The following is a 26,569-nucleotide window of genomic DNA, read 5'->3' on the forward strand; positions in this document are numbered from 1 at the left end:
GGCCAGATGAATGTTTGGGTTTGGGCAGCAGCCGACACAAGCCTCTTAGCCTGAGTCAAGCCTGCTGTGAGCTGGGGATGGAAGCCAGATAGGCTGTGTCGGGCATATCTACTCGGTGGGCTGAGGAAGGGGACAAAGCAGGGGACTGAGCAGAAGACACAGGGGAGAGGGCTGACTTCCAGACTTCCAAGGCATGTGGTCTTCCACGTGCCAGGGCCTGGGGCATGGATAAATGGAAGGGCAGATGAGGTGCCCACAGGGTGGATATGTGAGCGAGAGGACCAGGGCGGCCAGGTAGCCGAGCTCCCCAAGACCAGGACCTAAGGGGTCAGGCCTGTGGCTCCCACTCACTGTAGGAAGCATCCTTGTCTCGGCACTCCAGCCTGCTCCTGAGCACGTCAGCCATCTTTTAGACACATGCAGGGGTCCTACAGGTGACCTCAAGGTCTTTCCCCCAGCCCTCTTTAGAGAGCAAGAGAGAGGAATGAGCTTCCTCGTTCTCTCTCAGGAAAGCAGTGTCAGTGAGCAGGTCACCCTGGCGGTGGTAGAGGGCAAAGAAGAGGCCACCAGATGGCCCCACCTGGCAGACCCTGAGGAGTCCGAACCCTTCATACCTGTGAAATTACTCAGCCTAGAATAAATGCATATTATAATTTCAAATGCTTGTCGACACTGAGATATTGACGGATGAAATACCATGTCTGGAATTTGCTTTAAAATAACCTGGAGTGGAGGAGGAGCTGAGTGCGTGGGGGAGGGTTTATATAGAGATGAATAAAATCAGATGATGGGGTGATGGGCACCCGAGAAGTTTTTTACTCTTCTCTTTACCTTTGTGCGTGTTGGGAAATGTCCATGATTAAGCTTTGATAGTAATCTAGGTAAATCTTTGTTTACCCCTTAGGTCCCTTAATAGCACCTTTTAGTGAACACTGGAATATGTGAATTCAAGTTCACTTCAGTGTAGTTTTTTTCTGTTAAAAAATTTCTAATTGTGGTAAAATACACGTCACACAATTTACCATCTTCAAGTGTGCAGGTCAGTATTGTGCTGTGCTTAGTCACCCAGTCATGTCCAACTCTTTGAGACTCCATGGACTGCAGCCCACCAGGCTCCTCTGTCCATGGGAATTCTCCAGGCAAGAATCCTGCAGTGGGTTGCCATGCCCTCCTCCAGGGGATCGTCCCAACCCACGGACTGAACCCAGGTCTCCTGCACTGCAGATGGATTCTTTACCGCCTGAGCCACCTATTGGGCTCCCAATCTCCCCAACCCTTTCATCTTGCCATAGACTTCCCAGATTTCTCTCAATCTTCCCTCACCCCCACACCCAGCCTCCGCTACTGCCCACTGCCCATAAGTCACTACAGCCAAGGACCAGAGCCCAGGTATCGCTGGTTTCAGGGCAGGTTCCCTGCTACACCTTGGTTGGCAGCTGGGCTCAGCCTGGCTGTGGGGCCAGTGGGCTGGCCAGGTGGCCTGGACTTCTGGGTGACTTTCACAATGCAGTCCTGCTGGCTCCTGAAGAGCTGAGCTCTCTGCCCCTGGGCAGGCGACTGAACAAGTTCAGGCAGCTCCCAGCTTCCCCCTCCACCTGCACCTGAGGTTGCCCTGGGTCACGGTCACCAGAGGAGGCTGGTCACAGAAACGGTAGCAGAGGTGGACTCAGGCTCCTCCCCAGCACGGTGACTCAAGGAGGGCAGTCCAGATCCCAGGAGTCCACTTTCATCCCAGGGTGTGGTGTGTGGGAGGCTGAGCGGGGTCCTTCTGCCTCTACCCTGACAGCCACAATGCCCCAGCTGTGACACAGCTCTTGGGTTTAGAATACTCTTGGAGCTGGCAGCAGCTAGAGTGGGCACCAGGAGTTACCTGTTAGCCTGCTCTTGCCATGGTCTGAAATTCTTAGTTGCTGCCTCTCTGGGAACGCCCAGTGCTTCTCCCTCTTCCTTCCTCCTTCAGGCTAGGGCCTGGCCCCAGAGGATGAGAAGGGACAAAAGAGGACAAGGAGTGAAGAACAGGTGGGGGACACACTGCTCTCAAGTCCCTGTATGTGCCAGTTCCTTCCCATGGCTGAAGCCCATGACCTGTTCTGCCTGTTGACAAATGAAGAAATGAAGGCTCAGAGAGGTCACCAGGAAGCTTTAGACTGGGGATTACAGCCAGGGCCACCTTTCTTCATCCTCCTCCTCCTGGTTAGAAAGCAGTCATGAAGAGGCTTTTTTTGCAGGTGGTGGGTTGGAGCTGAGCACAGTCAACCATCAGGTTTGGGGAGGCACCGGGGATGTGGACTAGGGGCTCAGAACTCATCAGATGCCTCCAGCCAAATGAACCACAGGCGCCAATGCACTGCATCAAGTGCTGCCCCAGTGGCAGAGAATGGGGGAGCAGTTTTGCCTTGGGGGTAAGAGGAGGGGCCATGGGCATGGTGGGTGCCTTAAGTGGATTCTCCCAACAACAAACACAGACGAGGACACGGACGTGGTCCCCAGGGCAGAGGTGGGGGAGGCAGGGGCCAGAGCTGGGCCTGGAGGAGCTATGGGACTAGTCCTGAAGATGGGATGCCATCTCTCAAAAAGAGGATGGTAGAGACAGAATGCGTAGGCTGGAAAGTGCCCTCCCGGGCAGAGTGGGCAAAGGCCAAGGGTAGGCAGCAGGGAGCCCAAGCAGGCTGATGCAACAATCAAGGAGAAAAGTGATGAGGGCAGAGGTGGCAGCCAGAGAGAAAGCAAAAACCCCAGGTCTCCATGGGTGGCTCCAGGGTTTCACTTGGAAGTAGCATGGATGCATGTACCACCCAGCCCAGAGAAAATGACCCAAGACAACATGAGTGCACGCTAGGTGGGAGTCCAGCCGCCTCAAGACAGACTCTGTGGCAAGCATTTTGACCTTCTGATCAACTTTCCCCGTAAGGAGTAGGAAAAGGACAAACTGACATTTACGGATGCCTATTATTTGCCAGATACGGTGGTGGGCACATGCTTCACAGATGATACTTCATTTAATCCTCCCAGCCAAATAATGATCCCCCTTTTGAGATAAGAAAACCAAGGTGTAGAGAAAGAAATGAAATTGTCCAAGGCCAGCCAATTCAGGAAGCGGGTGCATCCAGGGAGCTTCTTTCCATTCCCCTGGCCCCAGGCCCTCAGTGCCTCGCCCCTTGGCATCTGGGCAGTGTGTAGCTTCTGAGTCAACTCCACAGGGATGCCAAATCTGGGGGCAGGTGCCCAGGCAAGGGTGTCTGCCTGGTGAGCCCAGGAGAGTGAGCAAAGTTCACTGCATTCAACCCCCACCCCTGCCCAGTCTGGCCTCTCCCATGCTGTCCAGGTAAGCATGTGGAGGGGGACAGAGGCCTGGTTTCTGCTCAGCCCTCCTTTTTTTTTTTTTTTTCATTTGCTGAGGCTGCTGGCATTTATTGTTTATTATTGAAGCCACATCAACTCTATGATACACAAATTTGACTAAATGTGGTGGTTGTTGTGTCTGAGAATGTGATAATCCATGGAATGTACAGGAGAAAGAAGGTGGAAAGGCAAACACAATGAGTAGAATATTTTACAAAACTGAAGGTGACCCCAGTTAGGTTAAAATACAGAAGAACATCAAATTAACAAAAAGAATTTCACTTTTGTGCTGTATTTCAAGGATATTTTCAACTTTCAAATTTAACTTGTTTTTGAAGTATAGCTTTACTGAAATATAACTCACATACCATTTAATTAATTCATTTAAATGTATAATTTAGTGATTTCTAGTGGGGTTGTCACCTCAATCAATTTTAGAATATTTTCATCATCAAAAAAAGAAACCTCATGACTGTTAGCAGTAACTGCCCATTTCTCCCAAACTCCCAGCCCTAGGAAACCATTAATCAACTTTCCATTGATTTGCCTATTCTAGACATTTTATATAAATGGAATCATATAATATGCAGCCTTTTGAGACTGGTCTCTTTCACTCAGCTTAGTGGTTTTAACATTTATTCATGTTGTAATAGATATCAGTACTCCATTCCTTTTTACAGTCAAATAATATTTATAGCTATAAATTTCCCTCTAAGTACTGTTTTAGCTGCATCCAATAAACTTTTGTCATTTTAATTCATCTCAATGTATATTCTGATTTCCTTTGTGATTCTTCTTTGACCCATTGATTACATAGAAGTGTTCTGCTTAATTTGCACATATTTGTGAATTTCCCAAATTAATTTTGTTGTTGATATCTAATTTCATTCCATTGCCAGAGAACATAACTTGTATGATTTCAGTCCTTTTAAACTTATTGAGGCTTGTCGTATGGCCTAGCACATGGCCTATCCTGGAGAATACTCAATGTGCACTTGAGAAAGACACCTTCTTCTGCTTTTGGTCGGAATGTTAGGTTTAGAATGCTTGGGTTAGTATTGTTCAAGTCTTATATTTCCTTGTTATCTTCTGACTAGCTGTTTTATCCACTATGGAAAGTGGGGTATTGAAATCTCCAACTATTATTCAACTTTCTATTTCTCAGTTCAATTATATGCATTTTTGCTTCATGTAATTTGGGGCTATATTATTATATTCCCTACTTTTGAAGAATCAGTATCCTCAGATTTTCCAACATATCCTTGTCTAAATTATTTTATAATTTTATTTATTTTTATTTTTGACTCTGCTGGGTCTTCGTTGCTACATGGGATTTTCTCTAGTTGTAGGGAGCAGGGGCTGCTTGGTGCACAGAGTTCTCACTGCAGGGTCTTCTCCTGTTGTGGAGCACGGGCTCTAGAATATGTGGGCTGCAGTAGTTGTGGTGCCTGTGCTCAGCAGCTGCAGTTCCTGGGCGCTACAGCACAGGCTCAGTAGTGTGGTGCATGGGCTTTGTTGCTCTGCAGCACGTGGGATCTTCCTGGATCAGGGATCAAACCCGTATCTCCTGCACTGGCAGGCGAATTCTTTACCACTGAGCCACCAGGGAAGCCCTCCATGTCTAAGTTTTTATGAGGTAATTTTCAGGAAGCTTTATATGAGAAACTGAGATAACTGTTTTTAAGAATCCATGCCTAGGGACTTCCCTAGTGATCCAAGGGCTAAGACTTTGCACTCCCAAAACAAGGGGGCCGGGTTTGATCCCTGGTCAGGGAACTAGATCTCACATGCCACAGCAGAGACCTAGCACAGCCAAATATTAAATAAATAATAAAATTACATTTGACTATTAAACAATAGTCAAAATTAAGTTGATTTGCTTTTTTATAATACAAATATAACAGAAACAGTCCATTACTTTATAGAAAGTGTTAGTCACTCAGTCGTGTCTGATTCTTTGTGATCCCATGGATTGTAGCCCGCCAGGCTCCTCTGTCCATCAAATTTTCCAGACAAGAATACTCGAGTGGTTTGTCATTTCCTTCTCCAGGGGATTTTCCTGACCCAGGGATCGAACCTGGGTCTCCCTCATTGCAGGCAGATTCTTTACCATTCTTTACCATCTGAGCCACCAAGGAATGAAAGCTTTATACAGTGAATACACTATTGCTAATATTAATTCTAATATATTTAAAAGGAAAATATTTTAACTATTTTTCAGTTTCCAAAAACCATTAAAAATTATAGAAATGAAGTATATTAATCTATAAGGATCTGCTATCTTATAATGAATATATAATTCAGGAATAATGAATTATAATTCATCCTAATTTACTTATTAGAGTAGATAATACCCCAAGGTGTATCTTCTTGGATTTCATTGTATTATCTTGTATTTCATTCACTTGGAATGAAATAACACTTTGCCAGCCCACCTTCTTAAAGACCTCAGAAAGGTAGATCAGAGGTTAAAGGCCAAGGCGACAGAGGTAAGAATAAGAGGCAGCCTGCATGGAGGGAAGGAGACTAGTTGAACTGTTAGGCGGCTAGACTTCCAGCTTTCATGTCCAGCTCAGGAACTAGCTCTGAAACATATTTTGGGGGAGTAAGTCACGTGCCTTCTCTGGACCTTAGTTTTTCCATCAGAGGTGGCTGGACTGAGGTCACCCAAAGGGTTCAGTGTCATGCTCTCTGGTTAATGCCCTAAGGGAAGAAGGCCTTCTTCAATGAACAGTGCAAAGAAGTAGAGGAAAACAATAGAATGGGAAAGACTGGAAATCTCTTCAAGAAAATTGGAGAGATGACAGGAATATTTCATGCAAGGATAGGCATGATAAAGGACAGAAACGGTAAGGACCTAACAGTGGTAGAAAAGGTGGCAAGAATACACAGAAAAACTATATAAAAAAGGTCTTAATGTCCAGGATACCCATGATGGTGTGGTCACTCACCTAGAGCCTGACATCCTGGAGTGTGAAGTCAAGTGGGTCTTAGAAAGCATTACTACAAGCAAAGCTAGTGGAAGTGATGGAATTCCAGGTGAGTTAGTTAAAATCCTAAAAGATGATGCTGTTAACGTGCTGTACTCAATACGTCAGCAAATTTGGAAAACTCAGCAGTGGCCACAGAACTGGAAAATGTCAGTTTTAATTCCAATCCCAAAGAAGGGTAGTACCAAAGAATGTTCAAACTACTAGACAATTGCCTTCATTTCCCACGTTAGTAAGGTTATGTTCAAAATCCTTCAAGCTAGACTTCAGTAGTACGTGAACCAAGAACTTCCAGATGTACAAGCTGGGTTTAGAAAAGACAGAGGAACCAAAGATCAAATTGCCAACATCCACTGGCTCATAGAAAAAGCAAAGGAATTCCCCCCCAAAAATCTACTTCTGCTTCATTAACTATGTGAAAGCCTTTCATTGTATGGATCACAACAAACTCTGGAAAATTCTTAAAGAGATGGGAATACCAGACTACCTTACTTGTCTCCTGAGAAACTTGTATGCAAGTCAAGAAGTAACAGTTAGGACTGGACATGGAAAAACTGACTGGTTTAAAATGGGGAAAGGGGTATGACAAGATTGTATACTGACACCCTGCTTATTTAACTTCTATGCAGAGTACATCACACGAAATGCCAAGCTGGATGAATCACAATCGGGAATCAAGACTGCTGGGAGAAAAAGACAGAACAAGAAAAGGTTTCTGGGAAAAATATCAACTACCTCAGATATGAAGATAATACTACTTTAACGGCAGAACGTGAAGAGAAACTAAAGAGCCTCTTGATGAGGGTGAAAGAGAGTGAAAAAGCTGGCTTGAAACTCAAAAACTAAGATCATGGCATCTGGTCCCATCATTTCATGGCAAATAGAAGGGGGAAAAGTAGAAGCAGTGACAGATTTCATTTTCTTGTGCTTCAAAATCACCGCGGATGGTGACTGCAGCCATGAAATTAAAAGATGTTTGCTCCTTGGAAGGAAAGCTATGACAAACCTAGACAGTATATTAAAAAGCAAAGACATCATTTTGCCAACAAAAGTCCATATAGTCAATGCTATGGTTTTCCCAGTAGTCATGTACAGATGTGAGAGTTCGACTGAGCACCGAAGAACTGATGCTTTAGAACTGTAGTGCTGGAGAAGTCCCTTGGGAGTCCCTTGGACAGCAATGAGATCAAACCAGTCAATCCTAAAGGAAATCAACCCTGAATATTCATTGGAAGGACTGATGCTGAATCTGAAGCCCCAATATTTTGGCCACCTGATGCTGAGAGCCAACTCACTGGAAAAGACCCTGACGGTGGGAAAGACTGAAGGCAAAAGGACAAGAGGGCATGATAATGTTAGATAGCATCACCAATTCAGTGGACATGAATTTGAGCAAACTCCAGGAGATGGTGAAGGACAGGGAAGCCTGGCATGCTGCAGTCCGTAGGCTTGCAAAGAGTTGCACATGACTTAGCAACTCAACAACTATTAAGCTTCTGAATATGCATGGGAAGATGTGAGGGTGAATGGATGTGGAGGAGAAGGAGGAGGCAATTTCTGGATTAGTGCTGAAGGCAGCTGGTCCCCTCAGCCTCGCACTCCCCATCCAGGTGACATGGACATAATCAAAGGGCTCCAAAAAGCCAGGCAGGAAGGAACATCTGCCAGGCCAGCTCCTCAACTTCTGAGGGGAAGTGATGGGGTGCTCTTAGCAGTATAGAGACCAGAGCCTGTGCAGGAGATTGGGACCAGTAGCCAAGTCCAGGCTAGAGGGGGCCACAGACCTGAGCTCTGTTTCTGTTCATGACAACTCTGCTCGAGAGATGGAGTCAGGCTGTTCTCTACTCCTGCCCCAATCCACTGCACTCTGCATCGTGGTGCCCAGCAGCCAAGGGTCCGCCAGTCTCCCACCACCAGCTGTTGTCTCTGGTTGCAGCCACTTCCTTGGTATTCCATTCAGAGGGGCCACTCTCTGGCCCCTCTCTCCTCCCTGACCTGTTTTTATATCTCTGGGCTCTAGAATATCATCTGATTTCTTTCCTTCCTCCTGGGATGTTCTAAGATATTGAACACCCTCCCCCTCCTACCTCCCTCTGGCTGGGAAAAAACAGACTGGGGGTTAGGGGGCTGGTCAGAAGACTTTGGATTAGTCACCATTGATCCCTTCCCTCTCCTCCTCACGGAATTTCTCGCCAAGACAAGTCAATTCTCTCAGACCATCTCATGAATATCCTTCCTCTCTTTCTCTCCTCACTGCCCTTTCCCTCCGTAGCCCTGTTTCTATTCCCTAACACTCCTCTAATCCATCCTGCCTTCCTCAATCACTTCACAGGGCCTGTGTACTTTCCCCGAAGCCCAGCTTGGTCCTCCCACTCCCCTCTCTCAACACCTCCGAGGCTCCCGTCATCTGGCCTTTCTGAGTCTGCTCAAATGTGCCACCTGTGCTCCGTCCCTCCCACTGACCTTTCCTACCCCAGGGCTCTGGGTTCACTAGTAAGCTTTCTGGGTTCACTAGTAAGATGAAGGCTCTGCCTTCACCGACCATGCGCTGCTTTCTCCAGCCATAGGCTCTCGTTCCATCATAAGCACCTTCCTCCACGGAAATGCCTTCCATCCTTCAAGTACCATCTCAAAAGCCACTTCCCAACGAGGCCTTCTTTCAGGTCCCCCCCAAAGGTAAAGTGTGTACTTGTGCTAAAGCTTCATATGTAACGCTATCGGACTAGGGGCTCCCCAAGAGCTGATACCCCAAATACTTATTAATGAGTTTTTTTAATTAGACAAGTCCTCCGAATTCTAGTACTTCCATTGTTAGAACACTGGTAAGGACAGCATCGGAGAAGGCAATGGCACCCCACTCCAGTACTCTTGCCTGGAAAATCCCATGGATGGAGGAGCCTGGAAGGCTGCAGTCCATGGGGTCACTGAGAGTCGGACACAACTGAGCGACTTCACTTTCACTTTTCACTTTCATGCATTGGAGAAGGAAATGGCAACCCACTCCAGTGTTCTTGCCTGGAGAATCCCAGGGACGGGGGAGCCTGGTGGGCTGCCGTCTTTGGGGTCACACAGAGTCGGACACGACTGAAGTGACTTAGCAGCAGCAGCAGCAGCAAGGACAGCATAGAAGACAGGGGTTGCAAACTGGTGGCCTGTGGGCCAAATCTGATTCAAGGGTAACATGATGTCTTTTTGTTTGTTTGTTTATTTATTTATTTTTGGCTGCACTGGGTCTTTGTTGCTTTGCGCGGGCTTTCTTTAATTGTGGGGAGCGGGGGCTACTCTCTAGCTGCGGTAGGATGGCTTCTCATTACGGTGGCTTCTCTCGTTGCGGAACACAGGCTCTTGCAGCACGTGGGCTCAGGAGTTTTAACGTGTGGGCTCTAGAGCCCAGACTCAGTAGTTGTGGTATGGGGGGTTAGCTGCTCCGTGGCATGTGGAATCTTTCCAAACCAGGGATCGAATTCATGTCCCCTGCATTGGCAGGCAGATTCTTATCCACTGTGCCACCAGGGAAGTCCTGATGTCTCTCTTTTTTTTTAATTGAGGTAAAATTCACATCATATAAAACAAACCCTTTTAAATTGTGCAACCACCATTTCTATGTGTTTCCGAAACATTTTCCTCATTGCAAAAGGAAACCCCACATCCATTGTCGACTTAAAAAATATAGTCATAACCTGAAAGTGGAAAGTTGTTTTATTTGGTGGGAATGTTTAGGACTTCAAGCCCAGAGGATGGCATCTCAAGTAACCTTGAAAGAACTGTTCCAAGGAGGCAGGGGAAGGAGTCAGGTTATACAGAAGTTTGCAATAAAGGGAGAAGGTAGCCTTAACATCAAAGATTATTGTTAATTAAGGAAAACTAGATATCTCAAGTTAAAGAATCTAGCCCTTTTCTATGTATAGGAAGATGCAAGCTCTGGGCTCACTGAAATCTTTCCTTTCATACACATCTCAGCTATCTGGGGTCAGCATCTTGCTTCTTGTTTTTTTTTTTTACATCCTTAGTTCCTTGTCCACTGCTGGGAGTGACATAGGGAATGACGGCAGCTGACAGCTGCTGGATTGCAGGCACTGTTCTCCCTTTTGGGCCCCTCCAAGCTCAGAAATTCACTTTTGGAGGCCTTGAAATCGCTGACACCCTTATTTACTGATATGGCAGGAATCAATCCATTTTACACCATCAAGCCGTCACTCTTCATTCTTCCCTCCCCACAGCATCTAGACCTAATCTTCCTTCTGCTGGATTTATCTGCTTCATATAAGTGGAATTATACCACATGCAGTCTTTAGTGTCTGGTTCGGCAAAACTGGCGGATCATCCAAATTGTCCTTTTATGGTTGAATAATATTCCATCTATGGACATACCACATTTTGTGTGTTCATTTATCTGTCGATGGGCAATTGGGTTGTTTCCAGCTTTGGGCTATTGTGGCTAGTCTTGCCACAAACACCCATGCACTAGTGTCTGTTTGAATTCCTGTTTTCAATTCTTCAGAGTATATATCTAGGAGTGGAATTGCTGGATCATACCTCACTATATATTTATAACCTTTTTTGGAAGATGTGGTGTTTTCATATTTGAATCTGAATGCCTATAGGTGTCCATCTCTGTCTCCGTTTCCATCTCTTCTATGTCTTACACCTGCCAGTCTGACTCACACTATTTGCCTGGCCCCTGAAGACATCTGCAGACAGTGACTGTAGCCATGAAATTAAAAGATGCTTGCTCCTTGGAAGGAAAGCTATGATCAATCTAGACAGCATATTAAAAAGCAGAGACATCACTTTGCCAACAAAGATCCGTCTAGTCAGAGCTATAGTTTTTTCATGTATGGATGTGAGAGTCGGGCTATAAAGAAAGCTCAGCGGGGAAGCATTGATGCTTCTGAACTGTGTTATTGGAGAAGACTCTTGACAGTCCCCTGGACTGCAAGGAGATCCAACCAGTCTATCGTAAAGGAAATTAATCTTGAATATTCCTTGGAAGGACGGACGCTGCAGCTGAAACTCCCCATACTTTGGCCACCCGATGAGAAGAACTGACTCACTAGAAAAGACCCTGATGCTTGGAAAGATTGAAGGTGGGAGGAGAAGGGGACGACAGAGGATGAGATGGTTGGATGGCATCACCGACTCGATGGACATGAGTTTGAGTAAGCTCGGGGAGTTGGTGATGGACAAGGAAGCCCGGCATGCTGCAGTCCATGGGGTCGCAAAGAGTCGGACACGACTGAGCGACTGAACTGATCTGAATTTGCTCCCCTTAGAAGTCTTTGGTACCAAAAACTCCCACAAAAACATAGCGCCCAATTCAACTGCTAAGGAGCCCGAGATCTTGGGCAAATCTCTCCACACCTCTCGGAGTACTACTTTGCTCAGCCTCGCCAGGGAATAATGCTGCTTACCTAAGGGGAGGCGGCAAGAATCAGGGAGATGATGGACGGAATGCGCCTCTTCGGAAGCTGTCGAGTTCTGGAAACCGAGACAGACGGGCTAGGCTAGAAGAGGAGGAGGCGGCGGAGGAGCGGGGCGGGCTGGACGCCCTCTGGGAGCATAGGCCGCACTTCGTGTTGTAGACCGGCCCGGGTCCGAGCCCGCGCGCCTGGGCGTCCGCGGCACAGAGCGCAACCGGCAGGGGGCTCGGGCGCCACCGCCTCGCGACGTCTCGGCGGGCTAGCCTAGGCTGGAGTCGCGAGCCCGGGCGGGGCTCAGGTTGGCACGCGGTGGGCGGGGGTGGCCCCCGTCCCCGCCCCCCACATCCGGGGGCCCGGGCCGGGCTGTGGGTCGGCCGCGCGCCGGTGAGTCAGGCCGGGTTTTCCCTCCGCCTCTGGGGCAGGATAGCGAGCGCGGCCGAACGCGTTCCTCCCTCGCCAATCCGGCTCCGGAGCCCGCCCGCCCGCGTTTTCCCGGCGCCTGTCGCCTGGCCGCTCCAGCCTGGTTCGCAGTCTCGGCCGGAGCTGGCGCCCTGGAGGAAGGGTTCAAATCCGCGCGCAAGGGAGCTGCAGCGCGCGAGGGGTGCGGATGGGCGCCAGGATGGTGAGTAGGGCGCACCGTGGGGCTGGAGCCGCGGCCCGGGGCTGGACTCGGGGGGTGGGGCTGGCCGCCGCCAAGGTCTAGCTTTCCCGGCGACCTTGGCCAAGCCCCCAGCCCTACGCGGGCGAGGTTCCCGTCTGAGAAGTGGGCAGGGGTGGCAAGGTGAGGTGTGCGCCCAGCTACCCCTTACTTCCAGACATCGAAGCACCGAGGTGCGGGATCGGGGACCGTCCGCGGGCAGGGAAGCTGTGCTGAAAGGGCAGGCGACAGGTTACGTTCTCCTTAACCCATGCAAAACGTGCTTTCCTTGGAGGAGTTCCTGGGACCCCTGAACCACCACTGGGGTGGGGCAGGTGCCCTTGGCGCGGGAGTCTGACCTCGGCTTCCGCGCCCACAGCCCATCCGTTCGGGGTAAGTCTTAGAAGCCTGGGAGAGACATCCCCTCCCAACCCTCAGGTAGCTTGGGGACCTCCCCCAGTTCTGGGGGAGCCCTCGCCTCTGCCACATCCTTCCGTGGAGATGCCAACCTCCACCTTCCCTAAGAGACGGCTTCCTGCCCTCTCCTGCCCCCTCCGGGATACCACCTTCCTCCACTATATGAGCCCTGTATATAGCTTGCTGTCAGGGGTCCCGTGAAGAGCGGACGCTCCCAGATCCTGAGCACCATCCCAGTCTGGCCACAACCTTCGGCCAAAGTGAGGGCCCGTCTGGAGCCGGGCGGAAATCGGGGCCGTGACTGCGTCCGGAAAAAAGGACCGGGACCTGTCATCTCCGACGCGGCAATCCCCCACCCCCCCCCCCCCCGCCGCCCCGCCTCCCCTCCCGCCTCCCCTCCCGCCTCCACGAGCAGACCGGGTCTCTCCTGGCTTGCACCGGGGGCTCAGCCTGTCCCGCGGCCGTGGTGCTCTGTCCCTGAACGGCCCAGGGAAGGAGAGAGGCAGGAGGCCGTCCTGGAACCGGTGATCTGCTTCCTCCCAGAGCCCTCCTGGGCAGGGCTCCTCTCCTGCCGACTGGCTGTGTGTGGGTGTGAATGTGCCAGACTGAATGAGTGCGGCCAGTCTGCTCAGGCCACCGCCTATGGAACTAGCAGCTTCCAGGGCTCACAGTGCCCATGCAGCGGTGTTTCCACTATTTCTACCTGACCCAGGGGCAGGCAGTGGATATTCCAGGCTGAGGGGACTGGGATCCAAACCAACCTGGTTGCAGGTACCCTTGGGAGAAGCAGGTGTGGAGAGCTGAGCAGACATAATCCACAGCAGTGTGGGAGCCCAGGGAGGGCAGCTGGTAACCCCTGGCTGGGACAGCCTGGGGCAGAAGAGGGGGTCTTGCCTGGGGAGTTGGGATTGCTGGTCATGTGGAATCACAGGCAGCTCACTTCTTTTTGGACTTCAGTTTACCTAGCTGTAGGATGGGGTAAGTGCAACTACTGTTTTACCTGCCTCCACGAAGCTGTCTCGGAGATCAGATGATGAAATGAAAGGGCTGATAAAAACTGTAGAGCGCAAGTGACTTAGTGATACTAAGAATCACTCCAGCAGGACTCTGCCTCTTCATGAGTTGAAATGGGGCTACAGAATGCCAGCCTCTCCCATCTCCTCCCTGGGCCCCTCTTACCCACTGCCCCCTCTTTTGGAGCTGGGACATTCCAGTCTCATTCCTCAGGGGCAGCTGCAGTCACTCCCCTCAGCAAAGCTGATCCTCCAGCAGGTGGTGGGACCCTCCCTGGGGCTAGGACTCACGAGGGGCTAAAGGCAGTCAAGGCCAGACTGGGAGCTTCCTACCCTAGTGCTTTGGGCACACTCCAGAAGAGATGCACAGTGGGGTCAGGGCAGGCTTCTAAATGTAGAGAGCCTATGGACTTTTTCCTGTGCAGCTGAACATGACCTTAGGCACCTTATTTTACCTCCTGGGCCTCAGTTTTCTCCTCGGAAGTAGGGGATGACACTCTTCCTCTCCCATGTGTGTTGTGAGCATGTGCCAGGCCCAGCATCAGGCTGACCCAACGAGGCACCCACTAAGGGACACCAGGATGCCTCCCTGAGTGTCCTGTCTTTTTCTGCTTCATGGCCAGGACCGTATCCCAGCCCCATTCTCCAGTCTCCACCAAGAGTTGGTCTAGAGAGATGCTCCCAGTGTCCAGGCTGTCTGATCTTGCAGTAGATGGAGGGGAAGGTGGAAACAGGAGTAAAGGGACCTTGTTGGGACCAACTAGGCCTGTGCAGAATAGGGCCTACGTGACTAGCTGAAAGCTTGCTGGCAGAGCAGTGGGGTGGTGGCGGTGAGGTTCTGCTCTGTGCAGAGCTCTGGGCCCCAGGCACGTCATGAATTCTGGGTAGAGAAGCCCAGGCACTTGGAGGAGGAGGCCCTGTTTTCCCCAGTGGGGCTGCAAGGCACTTGCTGTCTCTCCCTCCCTCCTCCCCCTCCACATCCTCTCCTGCACAGCTGCCCTGGGCCAGTCCCTGGGCTTCCAAGCAACGGGAAGGAATGTGTGTATTGGGGGATGTGGGGAAGGCAGGGGAGGTGGATGGAGTCTTTTAGGAAAAAGGACCGTCCCCAGATTGAGACCTGGGCAGGGTAGAGCCTCCTGAAAGCCAGGGCCCTTGGCCCAAGGGGGAGGAGCTAATAATACAGCCTGAGAAGTTATCTAGGAGGGGTGGAGAGAGGAGGGGGGAGAGTGGGGGCCTTAGATAAAGACAAAGGGAAGGGCTGTTGCTGCCCCTTCATGTAGCTCCGGAATTAGTTCAAATTGCTCAACTCAAGTGTGAAGAAAAGCTGATCCCATGCCCTCCTTTGCCACACACACACACACACACACGCGCTCCATCTAGCAGCCTCGGGGCTAGGAAGGACAGCTGGGTATTTGTGTGTGGAAGGTGCTCAGTGCAGTGCGGATGACCTTGAGTGTGTGTGAGCCTCGCTGCGTCCTCTCACAGAGAAGCTTCTGGGCCACTGGTGGTGCCGACTGGACTGCAGTATGCGTGTTTCGGCCCATGACTGCTTCTCCCCTGGACCTGGGACCCTTTGTGGAGGGTATGGGGTGTTGATTATTGCTCCCTGAGACAGGAAATGAGGCTGTGGCCAGGGGAACGTGAAGCAGTGTGTGTTTGGGATTGAGTGGGCATGTTTAGCTCCCCTTGCCACCATCCCTGCCCCCAGGCTCTCACCAGGCTTGCAGCTCAGGAGCCCTTTCACCTCCCTGTCCCTGTGCTGGCTGTCACCGGCAACCCAATAGGAAAGCAGAAAAAAGTAGAGTCTTTCCCATTTGGGGGAAACTGAGGCATGGTCAAGGGAGGTGTCCCATGGAGAGATAATGTAAGGGTGGGCTGGAGACCAGATTCTCTGCTGTCTACCTCCCCAAGAAGCAGTGACAGGAGTTCGGTGGGCTTGTCTGTTGCTTGGTGGGCTTGTCATGGTGAAGGGGTGTCAGAGTGGGAGGCAGGATGCTTCGATTCCAACTCTTGGGTTGTGGGTGACATTGTTGGTTCCCACTAGACATTTCGAGTCATTGTACTGTAATCACAGGCCAGCATCTCACTCTGACCAGCTCTGTGACCTTGGGCAGGCCACTTCACCTTTTGGAGCCCCATTGCCCTTACCTAAAAAACACAGACAGTTAACCATGTGCCAGGACTCTGTGAGACCCCTACGCAGGGCTGCATCACTGTAGGTGCCCAGCACCTGTCATCCCTTATCTGGATGACTCCCCTAACCTTGTGTGGCTTGTGGCACCCCCAAAGAGGTTGAGCTGTCTGGGGACTGGAAAGGGAAGCTTGGGAAGGTTTCTTTTGCCCAGGGTAAGGTTGAGGACCGCAGGGTGTAGGGGCAGGGCTGTGCCTTCCACCCATCTCCCTCCCTCCTCACAGAGAGCTTTGTCTTCTATAAACACAAAACCTGGAAATGGTTGAGGAAGATGGAACCTCCTAACCATTGTTTGGTGTGGGAGTCTGTGTCCCGGAAGCATATTGGATTGGGGCAGTTGGGGTGGGGCACATCGGACTTGTAGCTGCATTGTGCCTGCTGGGTGTCTGTTCAGGAATGGGAATAGCTGGGTAGGAAGCAGAGAAAGGGGCTTCTCTGGTAGCTCAGCTGGTAAAGAATCCATCTGCAATGCAGGAGACCCTGGTTCGATTCCTGGGTCGGGAAGATCCTCTGGAGAGGATACCCACTCCAGTATTCTTGGGCTTCCCTGGTGGCTCAGATGGTAAAGAATCCGCCTGCAATTCAGGAGACCCCGGTACGATCCCTGGGTTGGGAAGATTCCCTGGAGGAGGGCATGACAACCCACTCCAATAGTCTTGGCTGAAGAATCCTGGGACAAAGGAGCCTGGAGGCTACAGTCCATGGGGTCGCAAAGAGTCGGACATGACTGAGTGACTAAGCATAGCACACAGGCAGAGAAGGTGGCATTCGTTCATTTGCCAACTCCTTTCTGAGCACTTACTGTGTGCCAAGGACTGGGATGGACACAGGGGATCCAGCGGGGCACTGGGGATAGGTCCTGCCTTCCACAGTGTGGTCCCAGCACAGGTGGGAGGCAATCCATAGCCCCGTCACTTGGGCACTCCCCGGTGGTGTTAGTGTGTCTACCAACTAAGCTCAGCTTCAGCTAGCCCGTGTTGACACTGGCTGTGGGCCAGGCCCTGGACTGGGCATTCTATCCTCTAATCTTAGCCAGTCCTCCCAGCATCCATGAGTGATAAGAGTTGACATAGTCATCATCCAGATGGGGAAGCCAGGGTCCACACACTGATTGGTTCCACACATTGGGTCAGGACTGGGGCCCTGATGCCTGGCAGTGGGCTTTGAAGTGGCAGCATATTAGAGGGGCTGGCAGGGGCTCTGGCTGCCCCGTCTCCCTGCCTCCTACCACTGCTCCAACATGAACACCTGTTCCGGAAACTGTGGCCATTGTTCCTGCCATCCTTCCGTCCCCTGGGCCCTTCCTGTTTGTATCCGTCCTGCTGGAGCCCCTAGCCCCACCCGTGCCAGGCGCTTCCCTTGGGAAAACTCTGAACCTCTGCAGGAAGAGGGGTTGAATGAAGTTTTTTTCCCCCTCCCAAGGGAAGAAGAAGGATTGGAGCTTCTGAGGCCACTGGTCTTGGTGCCCTGTGCCCTCCGCCCACCCACCACGTTGGGTACCTGGCAGGAGAATGAACAAAGTTAGAGTCAGAGATGGATTCTGCCAGCCCAGTCCTGGGAGGGGCCCCTATCCTGCTGCTTCAGGTCCTGGTCCCCCTGTGACCCCAGTCACACACTGGCCCCTCGTCAGAACTAGGGCACTAGACAGGTAGCCTTGGGACTTCTCCTACTTTCTCTAGGAGTCCTGTTCCGGATTCTCTCTGGAACCCACATCGGCCACTCCTGGGTGGGCTGGGGTGGGGGAGCTGACACAGAGATCAAGCACCTGCTTCTAGGGCATCTGGGGAGTTGGGCAGCAAGTGCGTACCTGCCCCTAATGGAGCCTCCCAACCCCCAGAAGCAGCCGCCTGTGCCCTGGTGAAACTTCATGGCCACAGCCCCAGGCCCTGCTGGCATTGCCATGGGCAGCGTGGGCAGCCTGTTGGAACGGCAGGACTTTTCCCCTGAAGAGCTACGGGCTGCACTCGCAGGATCTCGGGGCTCCCGCCAGCCTGATGGGCTCCTCCGGAAAGGCTTGGGCCAGCGCGAGCTCCTCAGCTACCTGCACCTTCCCAAGAAGGATGGCAAGACCACCAAGCGGGCCCCTCGGAATGAGCCTGCCGACTATGCCACCCTCTACTACCAGGAACACCCTCGGGCTGGTGACTTCAGCAAGACCTCGCTGCCTGAACGGGGGCGTTTTGACAAGGTGTGCCTCGGCTCCTCCCCTCCCTACTGTGGCAGGGTGGGGAGGGGGGCTCTCCTTGAAGACCCCGAGGCTGGGATAGGACATGGAAGTCTTGCTGTGGGCTGGCCTGGTGACATGTACCCTTGTTCTCAAAGGGGATTCCCAGGGGCTTCGGGAGGGAGCACCAGAGAGCAGTCAGCCCAGAGCCTCATCCCTGGCCTCTCTTTCTGGCAGTGTCGCATTCGCCCATCAGTATTCAAGCCGGCCTCGGGCACCGGGAAAGGCTTCCTGTCCATGCAGAGCCTGGCGGCCCACAAGGGCCAGAAGCTGTGGCGCAGCAATGGCAGCCTGCACACGCTGGCCTGCCACCCGCCCCTGAGCCCCGGGCCCCGGGCCAGCCAGGCCCAGGCCCGTGCCCAGCTGCTGCATGCCCTCAGCCTGGATGAGGGCAGCCCTGAGCCCGAGCCCAGTCTGTCTGATTCCTCCAGCGGGGGCAGCTTTGGTCGCAGTCCCAGCACTGGCCCCGGCCCGTTCAGCTCCTCCCTGGGCCACATTAACCATCTTGGGGGCTCCCTGGACCGGGCCTCACGGGGTTCCAAGGAGGTTGGGCCACTGGCTCTGCTGAACTGCCTGCCCGAACCACCGCCCCCCTACGAATTCTCCTGCCCCACCGCCGAGGACATGGGGACTGTGGTGCCGGACACCTGTGAGGAGCTCAAGAGGGGCCTGGGTGAGGAGGATGGCGCCAATCCCTTCACACAGGTGAGAGCAGCTGTTGCCTGGGCCACCTGTTCTGTCCCCTGGCATTAGCGTACAGGGCAGACAGAGGGTCGCCCGCCAGCTCTCCTGCAAGGCTCCAGGTATACGAGGGTAAGGAAGAGAGAGATGAGTTTGCTTCTTTCCCCAAGCCCCACATGACATGGGGATTGGTGGCCCTTGCAGGAAGTTGTGAGGGAGGGAGACTCCCTGGGAGGGCTGCGTGCTGGGGACACTTCACCACCAGAGGATACATCCTGGGTTGGGGCACATGTGTGCCCAAAGCATTGCACCCTGGACCCTGTGGTGTTGAGACAGAGGATATCAGAAGCAGCTGGAGCGTTGGAGGAGCGGGCCAGCCATACAAGTGCAGGCAGTTGGTATCCAGGGGGGCAGGGCGGTGTGTGGATCTTGGGCCATGGCAAGTGCTCTTTCCCCTGGGCAGGTGCTGGAAGAGCGCCAGCGGCTGTGGCTGGCTGAGCTGAAGCGCCTCTACCTGGAGCGACTGCACGAGGTTACCCAGAAGGCCGAGCGTAGTGAGCGCAACCTCCAGCTGCAGCTGTTCATGGCCCAGCAGGATCAGCGGCGCCTGCGCAAGGAGCTGCGAGCACAGCAGGGCCTGGTCCCGGAGCCCCGGCCACCAGGCAGCCTCCCAGAGACCGATCCTAGTGCGCGAGCAGAGGAGGAAGCCCGCTGGGAGGTAAGAGACCAAACATTCAGAGACTCCTGCCCCCACTGCTGTCGTGCCATCCTCTGCCTGCCCTCCGACCGGTCCCCCCTTACCCTTCTTTCCTTGGCTCTTGCCCGTCCCTGTCCCCCTTCAGGTGTGCCAGAAAACAGCAGAGATCAGCCTCCTGAAGCAGCAGCTGCGGGAAGCCCAGGCGGAACTGGCTCAGAAGCTAGCTGAGATCTTCAGCCTGAAGACACAACTTCGGGGCAGCCGGGCACAAGCCCAGGCCCAGGATGCAGAGCTGGCCCGGCTGCGAGAGGCCGTGCGGAGCCTGCAGGAGCAGGCCCCTCGGGAGGAGGCCCCAGGCAGCTGTGAGACCGATGACTGCAAGAGCAGGGGGCTGCTGGGGGAGGCGGGAGGCGGTGAGGCCAGAGATGGGGCTGAGCAGTTGCGGGCCGAGCTCCTGCAGGAGCGGCTCCGAGGCCAGGAGCAGGCGCTGCGCTTTGAGCAGGAGCGGCGGACGTGGCAGGAGGAAAAGGAGCGGGTGCTGCGCTACCAGCGGGAGATCCAGGGCGGCTACATGGACATGTATCGCCGCAACCAGGTGTTGGAACAGGAGCTGCGGGCGCTGCGGGAGCCCCCCGCGCCCTGGAGCCCTCGGCTTGAGTCCTCCAAGATCTGAGGCCCTTGGAGCAAGCTGACAGCAGAAGCACTGTCAGAAGATGGCTTGGATAAGCCCACCCTGAGATGGCCAGCCCCTTCCGTACATTGGTCTGGGGTGGAAGCTGCTGAGACCAGCCAGGGATGGAGAGGCTGGCCGAGAGGAGGGATCCAGTGGGGCTGTGGGCTGGATGGGGTACCAGTAGCAGGAGGAGCCAGGGCAAGGTCCCCCCTGGCTGAGGAGTCTTCCAGGCAGAGCCCAGCCCTGGAGTAGGTGTGACCCAGGAAAGGAGGTTTGGAAGTGAAGAGCCCTGTGAAGCAAAAAGGGCCAGTGTGAGGAGGGGAGGCTGGAATGGGAACTTTGGCCTCCCCAGAATAAAATCACATTTTCTATGAGGAATTACCAGGTGATAACGTCAGGCCTGTCCCTGGCCTGAGTGCAGAGGACTGTGGAGGGTCCGGTTTGGGGGTGTTGGCCTGGACTGTAGCTCCACCATGTCCATGATCGGCAGGCAGGGTGTACCCTGCACCTCTGTGTGCAGCTGCTGGACAGGCACGTTGGGGAGTGGAGGAATCCTTGCTCTGGCACCACAAAGTTTCTTAGCTGCTATGTGAGCTGAAATTCCTTTCTTTAGCATCAGTGAGATTTTAATAGGGAACAATGCCAGGGAACCCAAGAAAACAAAGGGGCAAGACAATCAAGGCATTGCTAGAATATGAAATGTCCTCTTGGTAAAAAGTCTGGGCTCCTGGGTCCCAGGCCAGGCTGGATGTGGGGCCAGCCTAAAACAGCTTCTGCTGGAGAGCCTTAAGCCTCCAGTAGTCTGCCCCTCCCAGAACTTGCCTCCCACCTTTCTCTCTGGCTTGTGTACCCCTATCTCCATTGGGATGAGGGCCTGGAAAGATGCAGGAAATAAGGCAGAGAAAGCTCGATAAAGGGCTGGAACTGCAGCAGAGAATGTGGACATTTCCCCGTAGGCGTGGGGGGCCATGGGGTATTGGGCAGGAGTGTGATCTGATTTGTATTCTGGAAAGCTCTGTCCTGGGAGGAAGCACCCCTGTGCCTGGCCCTGCATTGCCTGATCTTTGCTCTTAGCCAAGGCTTGCTGGTCCTTGGCCCCTAAAACCCACTCCCATCCTCTCTGGACCCTTGCTCCCTCCTGGTGGGTTACCTAGAGCACAGAACCAGTCGGGCTGTGCAAGTGGCATCTCCCTAGCCCTTGCTGTGAAGCTGGGAGTCCTTACGGATGCGTTAGTGTATATGCTGCCACACGTGGAGCACTTCCTCTCTGCCTGGTGCTGCATTAGGCTGTCAGGATCTGGGGGCTCAGGGTCGGATGAGACGTGCTTCCTGCTGCAGGGGAATCAATACACAGACGTCTCCCTCCCAGGTTGCCTGGTGGGGCAGGGGCCACCTCTGATCTCCGCAGACACTCCCAGTTTGCTCCCTTTGGCTGTGCTCTGCTCCTTCCCTGGCCACACCCGGCAGCCCCCTCAGGTGGGCCCTGATGGTGGAGTGGTGTGCAGGGGATGGATGCAGCTGTGGAGTGTAAGCCAGTGGGCTCCGCCCTTTTAGGGAGGAGAGTGGGGTGTGTATGTTGTCTGCCGTGGGGATAATGTGTTTATGTCTGTGTGAGTGGCAGGTGTGAACAGTAGAGATGTGCTGTGGGTGGTGGGTGTGTCTAAGGGGGTGTGTTTGGGCCTTCTGGGTTGGGGCTTCTCCCTCTGTTCCATTCTTTCCCACCCTTCTCAGCCCCTTTTAGTCCTGGCCAGGCTTGACTAGAGCTTGTAGCCAGGTCAGATCCCTGGGCCTTGCTGAGAGCTATCTGGGCTCAGCCCTGAGCCAGGTCCTCTGCCTGGGAAGGGAAAGTAGGGACACCTGGGTTAGGCAGGTCTATTCTTCACAGGCCTTGATACTCATTTTACACACCCCACCCAATCAAGCTTTGTGGGTCAATGGTTCCTCGAAGGGCCCTCCAGAGCTCAGTGCTAGCCTGAAGCCTGGCTCACCCCATGGGCTGGAGCTGGTCAGGCTGGATACCCATGTGGTCCACAGTGGCTGGGGTCTACTTTTTGGTGTCCCAGCTCTGCAGAAGAGCTCCCCACCCAGCAATTAGGGAGCTGGGCCGGCCAGTACAGCCAGCAGGGAGTGGGTGGGCGGTACCAAAACTTGGCAGCTGTGCCAGAAACCAAGGCCAGGCCCAAATGTAGGGGGAGGGTGCAAGAGAGCTGAAGCTGGGGCGTCTCAGAGGGAACCAGATCCTGTTAGCTCATCGCTGCCAGGAAAACCAGTTCCCTGTCCCCAAGCCGGCTGGGCAGCTCTGGGGCCAGCTGATCACAGGTGCCACTGTAGTGGTTACACCTTGGGGCAGCCCCTCCATCCTGCCCCCAGTGGATCTCTCAGCGCCCCAGCTGTCCTCCGACCCCCTCCCCCAGCAGACTAGGCCCAAGAGCTGATTCTTTCCAGAACTGAGACTAGCTCCCTGCCTTTGGTCCCTCTTGTTCTCAACTCGATAGTGTGTGTCCTCCAGTGGCTCCTTGGGTCCCTTAGCCTATCACTTGAGGCTTCTGACAGTCTTGCCTCCAGGGTCACTGATGGTGGTACCCCTCCTAATCCCAACAGCCCTCTGGGCCCTTGTTCTCCAGGCAGACTCCCCCCGACCATGATGCTCAGATTTTCCCTCCTTAGGGAAGCCTTCCCTGAACTCACACTCTGCCCAGGCAATTCCTTGCTCCCTATGCCCGCAGCCCCTGTTTCCCTCCACCAGCTCTGTCTGTTCCTTTGGAATGGTCAGTTTGCCTCTGTTTTCCACTGGGCTGTGGACATGGCTGGAGCAGGGCCACATCTTCTGTTTTCATCCCCAGAGCCTGCTGGTTCCAGCCCAGAAAGCAATGGGGGCGGGGGGGCTTTGGAGTCGAGAGACTAGACCCCTTCCCTGACTGGCATGGGTTCAAGCTAGAGGTGGTAGGGGGAGGCGGCAAAGGCTCAAATGCCAAGCGTTCATTCACCTTTTGTGCCACCTGGTCAAACCAGGTCTGTGCCAAGCACCACCATTCACTGCACAGTGAAGCATTGAGTGCCTCCTTCGGGGAGGAAGCTGAGGTGGTCAAGGCCTTTGCCCCTATGGTCGTTTCCAGCGGGTGAGGGAAGGAGACAACACATACGGGTCCATAGTAGTGACTGGGCCAGAAGAGTGCCAGCATTTCAGAGGTGGGGACAGCAAAGGCACCTGCACAGTGGTGAGCAAGCCAGCAGAGCACGCAGAAGGCAGAGGGAGTCCATCTGGGGGACTGAGAGTAGATTTCTTTGAAACTGGTTGGCTGTGGGTATTAGGGAAACATTTCCCAAAGAGGGTATAGACCCTACAGTGACTATTCAGATTGCAATAATCCACCATTCTAGTAGGTGGGGGCTTAGCCGTCTATATTGGGTTCAGAAAAAAATAACGTGCTATTTCTTGTAGAAAAAAACAAAAAATATGAAATAATGCAGCAAAAACAAAAAGTGAAATATGTTATGAGAGGTGAAGTTTGAACGACAGGAGTTCAGAGGAGAACTGGCTCACTTATCACTCCAGGTGGTGGGGTGGGGCGAGGGGACAAAGGTTGACCAAACTCTGGGCAGGCACTTCCAAGCTTTCTGACTGCACCTTCTGACTGTGTGCTTCCTTGTGCAGCCAGTTCTAGCAAGAATCCTGCTAAGTTAGGTTAGCCAGAGTCTCCCATCTTCTATGTCTGAACACCCTCCGTATTCTAATCCGGTTCCTCCACCTGCAGCATCTCCCACATTATGTCTGGTCACTCTGGCCTGCCTTCATTGAGAATTCTCTGCAGTCATTTAGCCAGTTCCCCCTGCCCCCTGAGGTTTCCTCTTAGTAATTTTTCATCCACTGACTTCCACCCTGCACCTTGGCCATGAAATATACTTTTCCTTGTATTTGGAATTGAGGCCACTCTCTGACCCTTACATAAAATCCCATTCCAGTAGCCTCCACTGAATAAAGTCTTCCTTACCACTCTAACACACGTCATGGCAATTTTTTTTTTTTTCTTTAACAGAGGCAAGCTTCCCTGAGGAGGAGAAGTTGCTGCGGGTGGGGTAGGATATTTCCTGTGGAGTAGAGTGGGATGAGGGCATTCCAGGGTGGGCCTGGATTTCGTCTTGGGAAGTGTGGGGCAGGTCTGCAGAGGGTCTTGTCTGGAAAGGGATGAGAGGAGGCAAGACAGATACTGGGCAGCCCGGCAAGCTGGCACAGAACTTCACGTCCTGTGACTGTGGGTGGATCCCTCAGGCAGCCAAGGGACAGGGCCAGAATTGGGACCAACTTTGTGTGTGTATGACCTGTGCAGTCACCAAGGCCTCACACTCAGAAGGGCCCTAGGCTTGGCGCAGTGCTCTACTGTCACAATCTGGGACTTAATGATGTTTGAACAAGGGGCGTCACATTTTCATTTTGTTCTGGGGCCTGCAAATGACACAGCTGCTTCTGGCCTGAACCAAAGCTTTGCAAGGAAGGGCAGGGACAGGGAGAAACAGGAGACTGGTTGGGAGCCACCTGAAGGGTGGAAGGAAGAACAGGGCCTGAGCAGGCAACTTGAGCTCCATAGGCTGAGCCCTGATGCTCCCAGGTTCTGCAGAGAGCAGGCAGTGGCGATCCCACCTGCTGTTGCCCCCTATCCCATCAGCTATCAGGGGATGGTTCATCTTTTTCTAGCCTGGCGTTCCTGGACACACTCTGGGAGGCATGGAAGACTGTGTTTTCAGGACAGAATTCCAAGGCTTGTTCTGTCAAGGACCAACCTTTCTTTCTTCCTAAAGATTTATCTGGTGTGCTTTTTGTGTAGTGGTCTCCCTGCTCCCTGCCATTTTAAAAGTATAATTTATATAGAGAAAAATTCAATGTTTTGACAATACAGAATTGTACAACCAGCCCTAAGCCAAGATACAATATGGTTTCATCATCCTCCCAAATTCCACCGCCCCCCTCCCCGTCCCTCTATCCTTCTGTTCCACCCTCAGGCAACCAGTGATCCGCTTTCTCAATAACATTGTGTTTGTGTGTGTGTGTGTGTGAGCAGTGTTTAATCCCGATTTCAAAGTAGTGAGTAAAACAATATGCAAGGGTGAGTGCATGCTCAGTCTCTTCAAACTCTTTATGACCCCACCAGGCTCCTCTGTCCATGGGATTCTCCAGGCAAGAATACTGGAGTGGGTTGCCATGTCCTCCTCCAGGGGATCTTCCTGACCAGGGATCAAACCCGCATTTCCTGTGTCTCTTGCATTACAGGTGGATTCTTTACCCACTGAGCCACCTGGGAAGCCCCAAACAATATGACATTGGTGTAAAAATAAAACTATACCTCAGTGGAAAGAATGAAGAACTAGAAATAGACTTCATTTTGAAGAAAAACCTTGGTATTATGGTAATGGGCTTCCAAAATGAGAAGGGAGGGCAGGATTATTTTATAAGCAGTTCTGGGATAACTAGACAGAACTGTGGGGAAAAATAAGTCATACTTTGCACCATCCCCTGCAAAATAAAATAGAATTACATTTTAAAAATAAAATCCTAGGAAACTAGCAAAAGGTGAAGCAGACTGTTAATGAGTTAGTGGAGAACAGCTAAGTTTTTCTGCTTTGAAGCAGCCACACTCCAATAAAACGAAATGAAATAAAATCACACAGTCCCAATGAGGAAAGGCTGACAAAATTAGCTAGGTAAGAAAACATGTTGTGCCCTGAAAAGTGACAAAACCATCATGACAGGTGAAGGAGCATGACATGTGAGCTGGGCATTCTGAGTTTTGCTCACACCCAAGTGTGGCTGAGAAGCAGGTTCCTCCAAAGTGGGGAAGCCTGGGGCATGTGTTTGCGAAAGCCTGTGAGGTCCTGCTGGAGTGAACTCAGCTTCAGATCAGTGGCCCCAGGCAAGGTTCACTCAACCCTCCGACCCCCACAACTCCCACCTGGGCCAGGACCACCCAGACTCCCGGTGCAGACAAGCTTCTCTGGGATGCTCAGACAACTCTGTAGGTTCCTGGAGGGGCTGTTGACCGCCCTCTTCCCTGCAAGTTTCATCAGGTTTGAAGCCGAGGTTTCCTCATTCATAAACAGAGGATACTGGCTACTTTAGACTATTTCTGAGCATCTCCAGTGTTCCAAGCACAGGATGTTGGGGATACAACAGCGAATGATACCAAGTGCTGGCCCCAATGGAGCTTTTATTCTGAAAGGAAGGGTGGGGAGAGTTAGGGGCAGGAAACCAGAATAAACAAATAAACGCTCAAGACAATTTAAAAGTCAAA

The 26,569-nt window shown here is 52.6% G+C and overlaps 1 protein-coding gene and 1 long non-coding RNA gene across 10 annotated transcripts in view; one reads left to right on the forward strand and one right to left on the reverse strand.

Moving 5' to 3' along the window:
* LOC138988535 (uncharacterized) overlaps positions 1 to 11,982 on the reverse strand; it is a 79,048-nt gene extending 67,066 nt beyond the window's left edge. For 5 of the 7 annotated variants that reach the window (XR_011464809.1, XR_011464807.1, XR_011464805.1 and 2 more), the window contains exon 1: positions 11,744 to 11,879. This is a non-coding gene — a long non-coding RNA (uncharacterized lncRNA). Of the gene's footprint in view, positions 1 to 11,743 lie in introns of all 7 variants that reach the window. The other 2 variants (XR_011464804.1, XR_011464808.1) reach the window with 1 other exon arrangement.
* A 183-nt stretch (positions 11,983 to 12,165) lies between these two features.
* On the forward strand, positions 12,166 to 24,285 carry N4BP3 (NEDD4 binding protein 3). 3 transcript variants are annotated; one of them, XM_070374160.1, is made up of 5 exons: positions 12,166 to 12,374; positions 17,848 to 18,198; positions 18,412 to 18,939; positions 19,379 to 19,633; positions 19,758 to 24,285. In XM_070374160.1, the coding sequence occupies exons 2-5, from the start codon at positions 17,878 to 17,880 to the stop codon at positions 20,283 to 20,285; spliced, it is 1,632 nt and encodes a 543-aa protein (XP_070230261.1). In that variant the 5' UTR covers positions 12,166 to 12,374; positions 17,848 to 17,877; the 3' UTR covers positions 20,286 to 24,285. The 3 variants fall into 3 exon arrangements, with proteins under 3 accessions (XP_070230261.1, XP_005904681.1, XP_070230262.1); XM_005904619.2 differs by having other exon boundaries at positions 17,851 to 18,198; XM_070374161.1 differs by lacking the exon at positions 12,166 to 12,374 and adding an exon at positions 12,461 to 12,782.
* Positions 24,286 to 26,569: the final 2,284 nt, after the last annotated feature.

Source organism: Bos mutus, chromosome 7 (assembly GCF_027580195.1).
Source record: "Bos mutus isolate GX-2022 chromosome 7, NWIPB_WYAK_1.1, whole genome shotgun sequence".
NCBI classification, from domain to species: Eukaryota; Metazoa; Chordata; class Mammalia; order Artiodactyla; family Bovidae; genus Bos; species Bos mutus.